Source organism: Cryptomeria japonica, chromosome 9, assembly GCF_030272615.1.
Source record: "Cryptomeria japonica chromosome 9, Sugi_1.0, whole genome shotgun sequence".
Lineage (NCBI taxonomy): Eukaryota > Viridiplantae > Streptophyta > Pinopsida > Cupressales > Cupressaceae > Cryptomeria > Cryptomeria japonica.
Window position 1 is genome coordinate 109566377 of NC_081413.1, and position 12099 is coordinate 109578475.

Below are 12099 nucleotides of genomic sequence, written 5' to 3' on the forward strand. Positions count from 1 at the left end.
GTTTCTGTTTTATAATTTTTTTATCATTTTCTCTTATTTGCTCATTTTTATAAATTACACAATATTTGCAATTTTGCAATTTGTTAAGCCCTTGGTGGTTCTCCTACGAGTTGCGGATGGGAAGAAACCTGTAATGAGCTACATATATGAGGGCATCGATAGGGCCAAGGAGGCCATCAAATTCGTGTATGGAAGAGATGAGAGTAGGTATCATCCCATTTGAGATATCATTGATAAGAGATGGCATAACCAGCTTCACGAGTCCATACATGCAGCAAGATATTATTTTAATCTAGCATTCCATTTCAGCCCTAATTTCAAGGCAGATGAGGAGGTTCTTAGTGGGTTCTACTCAATCATAGAGCGGATGGCACCTGTTGGTTGTACTACTACCGAAATTATGCGAGAGATACAGTTGTTTTCTAGTGCTCAAGGGGAGAACTTCTCTCATCCTATCTACAAAGAAAGTAGGACAACTATGATGCCAAGTAAAAATACACTCTAAGGCATAATTTTAATTTTGTTATATATTATTAAATGAGAATCGAGAGTGAGACTAGTTTTTTTTATTTTTCTCATTTCAAATTTAGATTATTGTTGGAACTTTTTTTGCCCAGAAACACCAAATATTCAAAAGTTGGCCATTTGCATTTTGAGCCAACCATGCAGTGCAATTGGAGTATGTTTGAGCATATACACTCTAAGAGACACAATAATTATCTGTGGAAGATGAATGATCTTGTCTTTGTTCACTACAACCTCCACCTCAAACAGAAATGGAGTGCACATAATGACATCTCCCTTATCATTCTAGAGGAGGTTGATCTTGAAGCCGAGTGGACCATTGAGGCTACAAAACCTATCTTTAGTGATGACGACATTGATTGGGTCGACCGGGTAGATACAGACGCTGAGGCTATAGCCATGGCAGAGGAGTAGAGAGCACGAGCAGAGACAGCAGAACCAGAGGCAAACAATGACACAGATATTCATACACTTGATGTTGGTGAGGGTGGCATGGTGTCACAGGGAGAGGCTATGGTTGCCGAATCATCCAAGACCTACCTTAGATACCTTCGTAAGAAGGATACAGCTCCTCTGAGCCATAGGCTTGTAGTTGTTTTTACTTTACATATTTGTATGGAACATTTGATCATATGATGACATGGATTTTTTATTCCATGAGTTTTATAATATTGTATAAATTTGACAATATTTATATATCTATGTTATTTTTTCCTTCAGCTACGATTTGCGTTTATGCTTATGTGATTGATGTATAGTTGTGTATGTAATCAAATTAGCTTCTATTTGATGATGTTATTGTTTTTAAAGTGTATTTAATAAAGGTGCATGAAACAAGTTTTAAATCTTTAAAAATCTCTAAATTTCTTGAGTTTTTCACTTTGCCGAGTCCAACCAAGTCTGAGCCAAGTTTTTTTCGCCGAGTCCGAGTCTCGTTTCTATGATTATATCTGAATATTATAAAACATGTGAAAGCCATAAAGCTTTGGCACGTTAATACAACAAACCTTAGTGATCTTATAGTATAATAAATAATTCATCTTTAAAGCATTTCACTGGTAATTATTCCATGTCAATCATTTTTGTTCTCTTATATTAACATTCAAATGCATTTAGAACATACAAATCCAACAGTCAATGACAACTTGAATTTACTGTGTATAATTTGAACATATTACTCCCATTCTCCAATACAACTGCACCAAGTGAACATTAATGCCTTGAAGTTTAGTTGTAATTATCAACTACTAATCATTTGTTGCTGCAAGTTACTATTTGGATAAACCTCCACCTCTTGCATCTGTTATGAGACTTTTTTCCATGAAAGAATTTTTAATAAAGGAATATATAAATCAAAGTAATTAAAAAATATTATTATAATGAAAGGGTGTGACTTTTGTAACCATCGTTGGTATTATTTAAATTAATAGAGATTGGAGGTATGGAGGGGATACAGGAAGAATAATACAGAGAAGGATTAATTTAAAGGAGCACAAGAGAGAGGATAGTTAAGGGTCTGGTGGTTGGGCATTGGGCATTGGAGAAGGGGCATACAGTGTGTGTCCAACTCGGGGTACAGAGTACACCCGGGAGTGTCCTGGCCAGGGCTGTGTTTATTTCATGTCATGAAGGCATGTGGGGTTTTGTGTAAAAACCGTGTTTATTTCATGTCATGAAGGCATGTGGGGTTATTTGTAAAAACCGTGTCCTCCTGGAGTGCTCCCTTGCCTAGAAACCCTATACCTATAACTAATCCTTTGCCTGCAAGAAAACATCGTCTCCGTGATTTACAGATACATAATAATCAATTTCATATAATCATTGCCCTAATGTTTCACTGCTGCAAATTATTATCACAATGTTTTATTACTGATTATTGATGTACATTCATGTTTATAAAGGTTCATCTTTAGTATAATTATTCTATAAATGTTTTGAAGGTTCATTTAATATAAAATAATATAATATTTATAAGTGATTAGTTTATCATTACCTTGAATAATTACTTCTGAAACTTTATTAAAATATTGTGTAAACACTTCATAGTAAATAATAAATTAAACACCTTTCTTTTAAATTATGTATATTAGGTAAAAGATTAATTACATTAGGTTTAACTTAATATTTGATTTATTTAATCCGCTGCAAATACTTAATTAATCATAGGGGAAATCAATCTAAAGGGAAGTAAGAACATAAATAATAGAGTTAATATATCTTTAACAAAAAAATTACCTATATAACCATCTAATAAATTTAGAATCTCGAAGGGTTTTATTAGGATGGTAAATTGACTCTCCGCTTTTGTTATAAATTTAAGGAGAACATCAAATAATTACCTTGGTGATAAATTTACAACAATTTGACGATTACATTACCTAAATTCTCATAAGAGGATTTCTAAGCCTTTATAAATCAAATGATTTAGAAAATATATGACCTTGCACATTTAATTTTGCAAGAAATCGTTGTTGTGACTAATTTAAATCCCTAGTATAAACAATAGTCAATCGCTTAATTTCTACTTTATATCAGGGATAAATTTACTTCAACATTAGGGTTATTACTCTAAATCCTATAATAAGTATTTGACATAACCAATTACTCAATACTAAACTATCCACTAAATTGATATTTGATAGGTGGTGAATTTCAGACCAACTTCTATATTACTGTTGCTTGGAATTTTCTTGTTTGGCATGTAGAAGTCATGAAATATATAGCTGGTAGTCAAATTGTGAGAAAGCGTTAAAATGATGCTGATCAATCCTAAGTTTTCCATAACAAATTCATGGGATATAGTGCATCAACTACTGGTTTGGAGCAACCCCAATAACTTTTTATTTTTTTTGCAACCAGTCATAGTTACAATAAATAATCTAGTGCTTACTGATAACAACCATGTACTAGCGGTCAGGTTCTAAGTAGGAAAAACTATATGGAATCAGTCTTGTACGAATTTGTGAATGAGTCACGAGTTTTTGCATCGCCAATTTCATAATCATGGTTACAAGATAACTCTAGCATCAGTTTACCAATTTGATTCTCTAAATCCATCTTCTCCAATATTATTGCATCATCATTTGTTGCTATATAAGTATTTACATCAGTTATATAGAGAAGAAAGATCATTATCACATAAATGAAATTGACTTCTTACTTGACCATGTTGTGTTGAATTTTATGAAACTTGGCGAATTAAGCATGTGAAAGATTGAATAAAATACACAATGGATTTTATTCATAAATTTATAAGATACACTAATCACGTCACTCCAAAATTCTCGTCCACCTTTACTGGAACAATGTAATTCGTGGAGCTTCCAAAAATCCCTAAAACCCTTGTAACAAAGTGAGAATTTTATCAGTAATATTTTTCTTTCATATTGATATACCTATGAATATGGAAAATATTTAAGAATACAAATAAAAACAACAATGTTTAATTCGAAACTTGTAAAAGAGATAGATGATAAAAAATTGACTAAGTGAAAATGTGAAATGAGAGTCCAGCCAATGAAAAGATCTTACAATTCAAAAAAGTTGATTTAACTTCCTTTTGTATAATAGTGAATAGGAATCTACCATTCCAAAAGTATAACCCATCAAAGGAATATTCATGGCATATATATCCCCCCCTAATTTTCTTGTATATAAAGTGTTTAAGAACTTGGAGACATGGATAAAGCACACATGGTAAAAGTTATGAAAGTATAAATAGCTAAGTAAGTATTCATCCTAGCCACTTTGAAATTAGAAATTGCATTTTCTTAATAGATGCTCCATATATTGAGAATTGAACCCTCTTATTTTAGATAAGGTATAAATAATGTTACATTGTGGGCCTATAACCCATAGGTCCTGAGATCATTTTTAAAATTGGTAAATTACTAAGCTACTAGAATATGTTACTTAAATAATACAATGACTTAAAAGATTTGGAACTAAAATGTTCCTCTTAGCCTTAAACATGTGGACATGTTACCTTACAGGGAGAGAGATGGCCTTTAAATTAATTTGTTTTTCTTTTATTTTAATGTGAAGTGGGGTTCAAAATTCGAGTGTTCATAATGTATCATGGGTTTTCTTTTAAAATGTTAGTAATATATTTAATACTATCTTTATCTATTGTACCATGTTATTGGACTTGATCAACCCAATAACATTGTGCATGTCCTGTATTTTATAAGAGAATTACTTGAAAAGTTTACATTTATACTAGATTTATAGTAAAAGAGGATACTCATGTAGACCGGAATGCATGATTATCAACTTTGACTACATTTTGAATATATAGATTATATGTTATTCAATGATGAGCCATTACACAGTATAGGATGCACATGCCATTCACTAGTTAAATGTTATGTTAAGACATTAAAGTTTATAAATTCTATGTTACATACAAATTTATTAAAATGTATATGTTAAAAGAATGAGTCATATGAGAGAAAATTGATGAAGTTGAAATATATGACCTTAAACAAATGGAATAAAAGCAATTCATTGAACTATAAAATTTTGATAGAAGAGATATATGTGTGTTATTGTCATAATTTTGATTGGCAAAGTGACCCCCTTGTAATTACTTGTTAATTTAGCTAGAATAGAAGAATATCTATGGATTTAAAGAAGGAAAAATATATATAGATGAAGTTAAAAAGAAAAAACTAGAAATATTATGAAAAAAAAATATGTTCAATATCTATTTCTTCAATTATTAATTATGTGTTTTTCTTTGAGTTGTGATGCAGATGCATCTCTTGCTATTGAGGACAATAGCTAAGTTATAGGGGGAGAAAATGTTATGAGACTTTTTCCCGTGAAAGAATTTTTAATAAAGGAATATATAAATCAAAGTAATTAAAAAATATTATTATAATGAAAGGGTGTGACTTTTGTAACCACCATTGGTATTATTTAAATTAATAGAGATTGGAGGTATGGAGGGGATATAGGAAGAATAATACAGAGAAGGATTAATTTAAAGGAGCACAAGAGAGATGATAGTTAAGGGTCTGGTGGTTGGGCATTGGGCATTGGAAAAGGGGCATACAGTGTGTGTCCAACTCGAGGTACAGCGTACATCCGGGAGTGTCTTGGCCAGGGTTGTGTTTATTTCATGTCGTGAAGGCATGTGGGGTTCTGTGTAAGAACCATGTTTATTTCATGTCGTGAAGGCATGTGAGGTTCTGTGTAAGAACCATGTTTATATCATGTCGTGAAGGCATGTGGGGTTCTGTGTAAGAACCCTGTCCTCTTGGAGTGCTCCCTTGCCTAGAAACCCTATACCTATAACTAATCCTTTGCCTGCAGAAAAGCATCGTCTCCGTGATTTACAGATATGTATTAATCAATTTCATATAATCATTGCCCTAATGTTTCACTGCTGCAAATTATTATCACAATGTTTTATTACTGATTATTGATGTACATTCATGTTTATAAAGGTTCATCTGTAGTATAATTATTCTATAAATGTTTTGAGTGATTAGTTTATCATTACCTTGAATAATTACTTATGAAACTTTATTAAAATATTGTGTAAACACTTCATAGTAAATAATAAATTAAACACCTTTCTTTTAAATTATGTATATTAGGTAAAAGGTTAATTACATTAGGTTTAACTTAATATTTGATTTATTTAATCCGCTGCAAATACTTAATTAATCATAGGGGGAAAGTACCATTACAGCATCCATGGTAAACAAATTTTCAATAACTAATTTATACTTACAAAACTAACCAACTTTTCGATCTCTTTTATTTGCTGACCAGGAGCATCCCTGTGATCAAATTCATGCTACATATTAGCATTTTACTCCAATCCTCAAATCCTTCTACGAGGGAGCCTACACAAGCACTGAATTTATTGGCAGACAAAATCTAATGAGATCAACAATGACAGAAAATTGTGTAAAATAAGAAAGGATGTAGCTAGTCAATGTACATGATGTACTGAAAAGTGTATTTCAACAAAATATCCTAGAGACATTTTTATTTGAATTTCTTGTAATCAGTTAACACCACTGGTAGAAAAATCACCATGACTCTTAATCATTCAATATGCAATACTCAACACTTCATGACAAACATTGCTTAGCGAATAAGTAAAGCAGACTGCTAAATTCACACGTTCATTACTCAAAAGGGGCAAAGGAGACGAATCACAGATCCAGGAAAACTGGAACTGGTTAGTCATCTTCTAAATTGGCAACGGTGTCCAACCTTTATGAAAACAAATTCAATTATGTACACAAGCTTGCCAACAACTATCACCATCATTTAAAACTTATGTCAGGTTAGATATCCCCAAAACCACTCAGGCCTTGCAATTTGTATCACAGAAAATGCCTTGAAATTTGTAAATGTTCATGTGCAACTGCAGTCTGTACAGCAGGAAGGATAGATTTGTATCAATTAAACATATTGTACAGAATACAGAATAATGGCGAACAACACCTGGAGCAACAATTCAAGTCCAGAGCTCCACTTCAATGCTTGCTTCAGAAATTATAACCACAATTTTTTTTACAAATAAGCCTTACCCACTCAAATATGAAAGAATTTTCTGCACCAGGGCACACCAATCCTTCCAGCTTGCATTGTTAAAGGAAATTCCTCTGGAAATGCTTTCAATAATATGCGGAAGGATACACCCTCAACTTCTGGATCAGCATTATGCCATTTTGCAGTTCAGTGACAGCTTAATCAAGCAGAAATAGATGCCATAGCTGCTAAACGAAGTAACGTCCGTGTGTGATAGACTCTGCGCATCTTTTTGTAGTTCTGAATAAAATCAGATAATTCAATTTCACCAGACATGATGAGATGCTGAAGATTTTCTGATTCTTCATCAATTATATTAGCAGCATCTGCAAAAGTAATATTTTTAAAGTCAGAATGCAAGCCAGAGACTACAATTTTTACTTCAGTCCTAAGACAGTGATAACGTTATCCCACCTAAAAGATTAAAAAGGTTATATCAGAACTTGCCTCCAAGCTTTTCTAGAAGAACCACAGGCGAAAGGCTAGCAAGCTCCTGTCCTTGCTTCTCAAGCTCAGAGAACTTTTCCTCGGCAACTGCCAACTCAGTGGTCCTTATAATCGCACACTGCATTCACAGCAGTATTCCACAAAATTAATGTAATTGTTTGGTGTGCCTCTTTGACTTCCAGTTGGTGAGTAGAATATTCTATAGCATTTACACTTTGTGACAATTATCTAGATGTAGTCTAGTTCCAGTTAGCATGTATAACAAATGCCAAATGTTTTATGGAGACTCACTAAATTTTGATTAAATTGTATAAAGAATATGTATAGATTATCAAGAGCTGCATACATAGAAACTCTTTGAAGCATGAAAATTATAACCTTGAACATGATATTCAAAATATAAAAACCTTTTCCAACTATACTAGCATTGTTATCTTAAATGCATATATCTACAGGATGCAGAGAGACATCAATCTGAAGATGCCCATCTAAACTATGTGAATGAATTCAATATATGTGCCTCAAGATTGATATGTCTTGAAATCTTTTATATCGAAGTATTTAAAATATCCATGCCAGTGTAAATTATATAATATTTATAGTTATTGATAAATATCTATGCCAGTGTTAGTTATATAGTATAAATACTTATTAATAAATGTTTTCTGATACTAATAGAGAGTGATCTATTAGGGCCCTAATTTTTAAATATCAAATTACTTCAAACAATAGTCTGAAGAGGACAAGCATAACTACAAAATGCATACAGTAGGCCGAAACAGCAGAAGTAAAGCATAAAAAACCCTGAACAATACAGGAGAGGACAACCAGAAAAGCATAAACAAAAAAAATTATATCTTCAAACAATTCATAGAAGCTAAAACTTGGGAAGCCCCTGGCCTCCCGCCACCAACATCCACCAAAACTGCCAATACACCGAACATCACATTCCACCCTTGTGCAACCATTGCCACTTGTTTAGGAGCTGGATTACCACCACCACCAAAATTAGCGTAGAATTCAAAGCATACACTATGGATGACCCCCTGTCTTTTCCTGCCATAAACCAGCACATCACTGGATATAAAAAGCAGTATAAAAGCAACTGCCACCCAGGGTTCTGTTTCTATGAGACACCAACAACATTTTCACAACAATTCATAGACCATAACAGAAGGAGGAAAGAACCTGGAGCTCCTGATTCTTGGCCTGCATTTCATTCTGAAGAGCTTAAACTTGTACCTCCAACAATGAGGCTTGGGAACCCTTAGCAGATCATAGACTAGGCATACCTTCATTCACCAACAGAAACTCCTTGACGCTCTCCACTAGGATCCACCAGAGCCAACCACAATAGACTGAGAAGCACCCAAATCCATAGGATGGCCAATGGAACACCAGACTAGAAATCCCACCTTTTCAACTTTAATATCACCACAACCTCTAACTCTGACTTAAAATCTGCCAAAATTAAAGTTATGAAATGAAGCTTCCATGTCAACCACAAGAAATTAGGGCAGAAAAAAATAGAGGTTCATAGGTGATCAGAAACTTTCCCACACCAAGATGGGTTCCTTGAAGCCCCAAAATAACATCTAATTGGCATAAGAAAGAAAAGTACATACACACAAATGCCACCTAGCCTTAGCCAAAGTTCAGAGGACAACAAGATGACATGAAGAACCAACAGAGAACCACAAAACAAGCAAGTGTTGCCATGATAGAAAGAAGCAGGAGAACATGTGCCAATTGTTAGGAAATTATCAGTTATGTTAGTCCTCACATGGCTATTTAGGTTACCTATCAAGTTGTTCAAAAACAACTTAATATTATTGTTAGAATATGATGTGTAGGTTAATATACAACTGTTCATAGGGATTTGAGTTGTTGGAAGTTGGAACAACTCATCTATGAAAAGAGAGTTATTATAGGAGGTTTCCAATAAAATAGGATATGAGAATCTTATAAAATGTGATAGCTTATAAATATGTAATAGCTCATTGAATGAAAGGTGTATGGAATATAGAAGCACTTCCATTTATAAAATCTTATAAACTTATATTATTCTGCCAGAAATTCTTTCATAGTATCAGAGCAGAGTTGGGCCTCCAAAAATTCCTTTTACTATCAGTTCAGTAAAATTGTAATTTCTCTCTCAATACTTAACAAAAATTTAAAACGTTTTGGAAAGCTTAAGGAGAGGAGAATAAAACCCAAGAATGTTTTGAATATGTTTTGCAAATTGAAAGAGCTATTTTGCATGGAAAATGAGGGAGGTGAGTTTGCAGATAGCTGATTGTTTGCAAAGGCAGCTTCATTTCAGGGCTTGAGAATTGTTGTAGCTGCACCATTATGGAATTGCATTACTATAGACCAGTGTTCATAATCAAATTTTGTTGCAAAGTAGATATGGAGGCATGAAAGACAGTGTTGCGTCTTTAATGTGTATTTTCATGTCATATTAATATTGTAGTGCATGGTTGGTGGTACCTGTTGTGACCATTTCACACATCGCCCCATTAGAATGGGGACCCCCTCTTTTTCACTTTTGTTTTGCCTGTTCTTCTCTCTGCTTTTAGGGTTTTGAGTGAGTGAGTGGTCTGTCTGGGCTAGGGCTAAACCTTAGGTGTTTCTTCTGGGTGTTTTTCAAGCTGAGTCCAGTCAAATTTTGAAAGTTGTTAAGCGTCCTTCCTAGAGTTGAGACGATTGAAGTGAGGTAAGCCTGTCAGGAGAGTCAAATAGGTCTCTGGTTAAGTCTAGATTCAGGGTTTTTGGGGTAAAATCCAAATTTTGTCTAAGTGTTAGCATTTTGAAGGTGAAATTGTGTGTTCTTGCCTAGGTAAATTTTGATCAAATTTTTGGAGGTAAGATGATGCCTGAAACAGAGAAATCGCTCCTGTCCCTTGCTGAGGGCCCAGGGCGAAATTCATTCTAAGTGCAATTCCTTGTTTTTGATAGGCTTGCTAACTGGTTCCTGGCCTTGAAAATGACCTAACTCTGCCTTGTGAAGTGATTGGAGATTTAAATTTTGGATGGATTAGCCAGAAAGGATAAAATCGCTCCTGTCCCTTGCTGAGGTTCCAGGGCGAAAATGTTATTTAAGGCATATTTGTCACTGACTTTTCTAATTTGTTTTGTGCAGGGTCTCTAGGAGAGATGATTGGACGTGGTTTTTGATGCTTTTGAAGATTTGAAGGCATGAAATGATGAATTTTGAAGGTTAAAGGAAAAATCACTCCTGTCCCTTGCTGAGGGCCCAGGGCGAAATTTTGATTTCCCTCATCTTGCAGTGAAAATAGGCCAAGTGTTGAGCATGAATGGAAAACAAGTGACTTTCTCCACCCGCCTGAAGGTGTTTTAGCTTGGGATGATGAAGAATCTTATTGGAATCATCAAATTCGCTCCTGTCCCTCACTAAGGATCCAAGGCGAAAAAACTTATTTGAGACATTCCTGACCTTGTTTGGTCAAATTGAGATATCAAAGGCGTGGTGGAGGACAAAATGAGCATGATAAAGCATCCAGACTTGATTGAAGATAATGAAATGATGGAGTTTTGCCCAAGAAGGGTAATTTCGCTCCTGTCCCTCACCAAGGGTCCAGAGCGAAATTCTTTATATACACATTACTTTTATTCATAACGTGAAGCAAGATGAAATCTTCCCTAGCCAAGACATTTCATGATGAAAGGTGAAGCATTTTGGCCTAGAAGGCAGAGTTCGCTCCTGACCCTCACTGAAGGTCCGGAGCTTGATTTTCAAATTTGCATTGTTCTTGCAGGATCAAGGTGATTTTATGATTGGAAGAGATCAAGAAAAGCATGTTCTATCCGTTGAATATAATTTGAGTGGTCAACAAAGGAGGAAATCAACCCAAAAAACAAAAGGCGCTCCTGACCCTCACTGAAGGCCCGGAGCTAGATTCTAAAAGTGCAATTTTCTGACAAGGACAAAACAAGTTTTGTGATTGAAATGAATGGAAGGTGTGTTTTGCCCGTTGAAGATAATTTGGAGAGCTAACGAAGGATGGATAAGCTTGAAATTACAAAATCGCTCCTGTCCCTCACTGAAGGCCCAGGGCAAAAAACCTAACATCCAGCCCTTCTCTCCAAGTTTGGACAAATCTAAGCCAAGGCGCAAGTTTGAAATGATGTTTAAAATGCCTTGAGGCGGAATTGAGATACTAGGATTACAAATTTTGATGACAATTTGCAAATTCGCTCCTGTCCCTCACCAAGGGTCCAGGGCGAAGTTTCCAAGAGTGCCCATTTTCCTGGCATTTCGAGATGATATTTTTGTTTCCAAGACTCAAAAGGGAGTGGAGAATGATGTTCTATGCCTTGAGGGTAATTTGAGATTGAAGTGATCAAGAATTTGTACAAAGGACTCAAAAGCGCTCCTGTCCCTTACTGAAGGTCCAGGGCGATTTTTTCAAAATCAACAACTTCCCCTTCAAGATCGCGCTAAGGCAAGGTTGTGCTAAGTTAGAAAGGTCCTCCAAAACGTGATGAACAAAGATTCGACTTCAAAATTTGATAATCATAGCCTAAATTGCTAAAATCGCTCTTGTCCTTCAC

The 12099-nt window shown here is 34.6% G+C and overlaps 1 protein-coding gene across 3 annotated transcripts in view; it reads right to left on the reverse strand.

Annotated features, from left to right (window-relative positions):
* Window positions 1-3644: 3644 nt before the first annotated feature.
* Window positions 3645-12099, reverse strand: part of LOC131062800 (vacuolar protein-sorting-associated protein 37 homolog 1) — a 112960-nt gene continuing 104505 nt past the window's right edge. For 2 of the 3 annotated variants that reach the window (XM_057996541.2, XM_057996540.2), the window contains 2 exons: window positions 7525-7642; window positions 6628-7403 (listed from right to left, as the gene is read on the reverse strand). In XM_057996541.2, the coding sequence (XP_057852524.2) occupies window positions 7240-7403; window positions 7525-7642 (282 nt within the window). In that variant the 3' untranslated portion in view covers window positions 6628-7239. Of the gene's footprint in view, window positions 3867-6627; window positions 7404-7524; window positions 7643-12099 lie in introns of those variants that run through there. The other variant, XM_059210966.1, reaches the window with a different exon arrangement.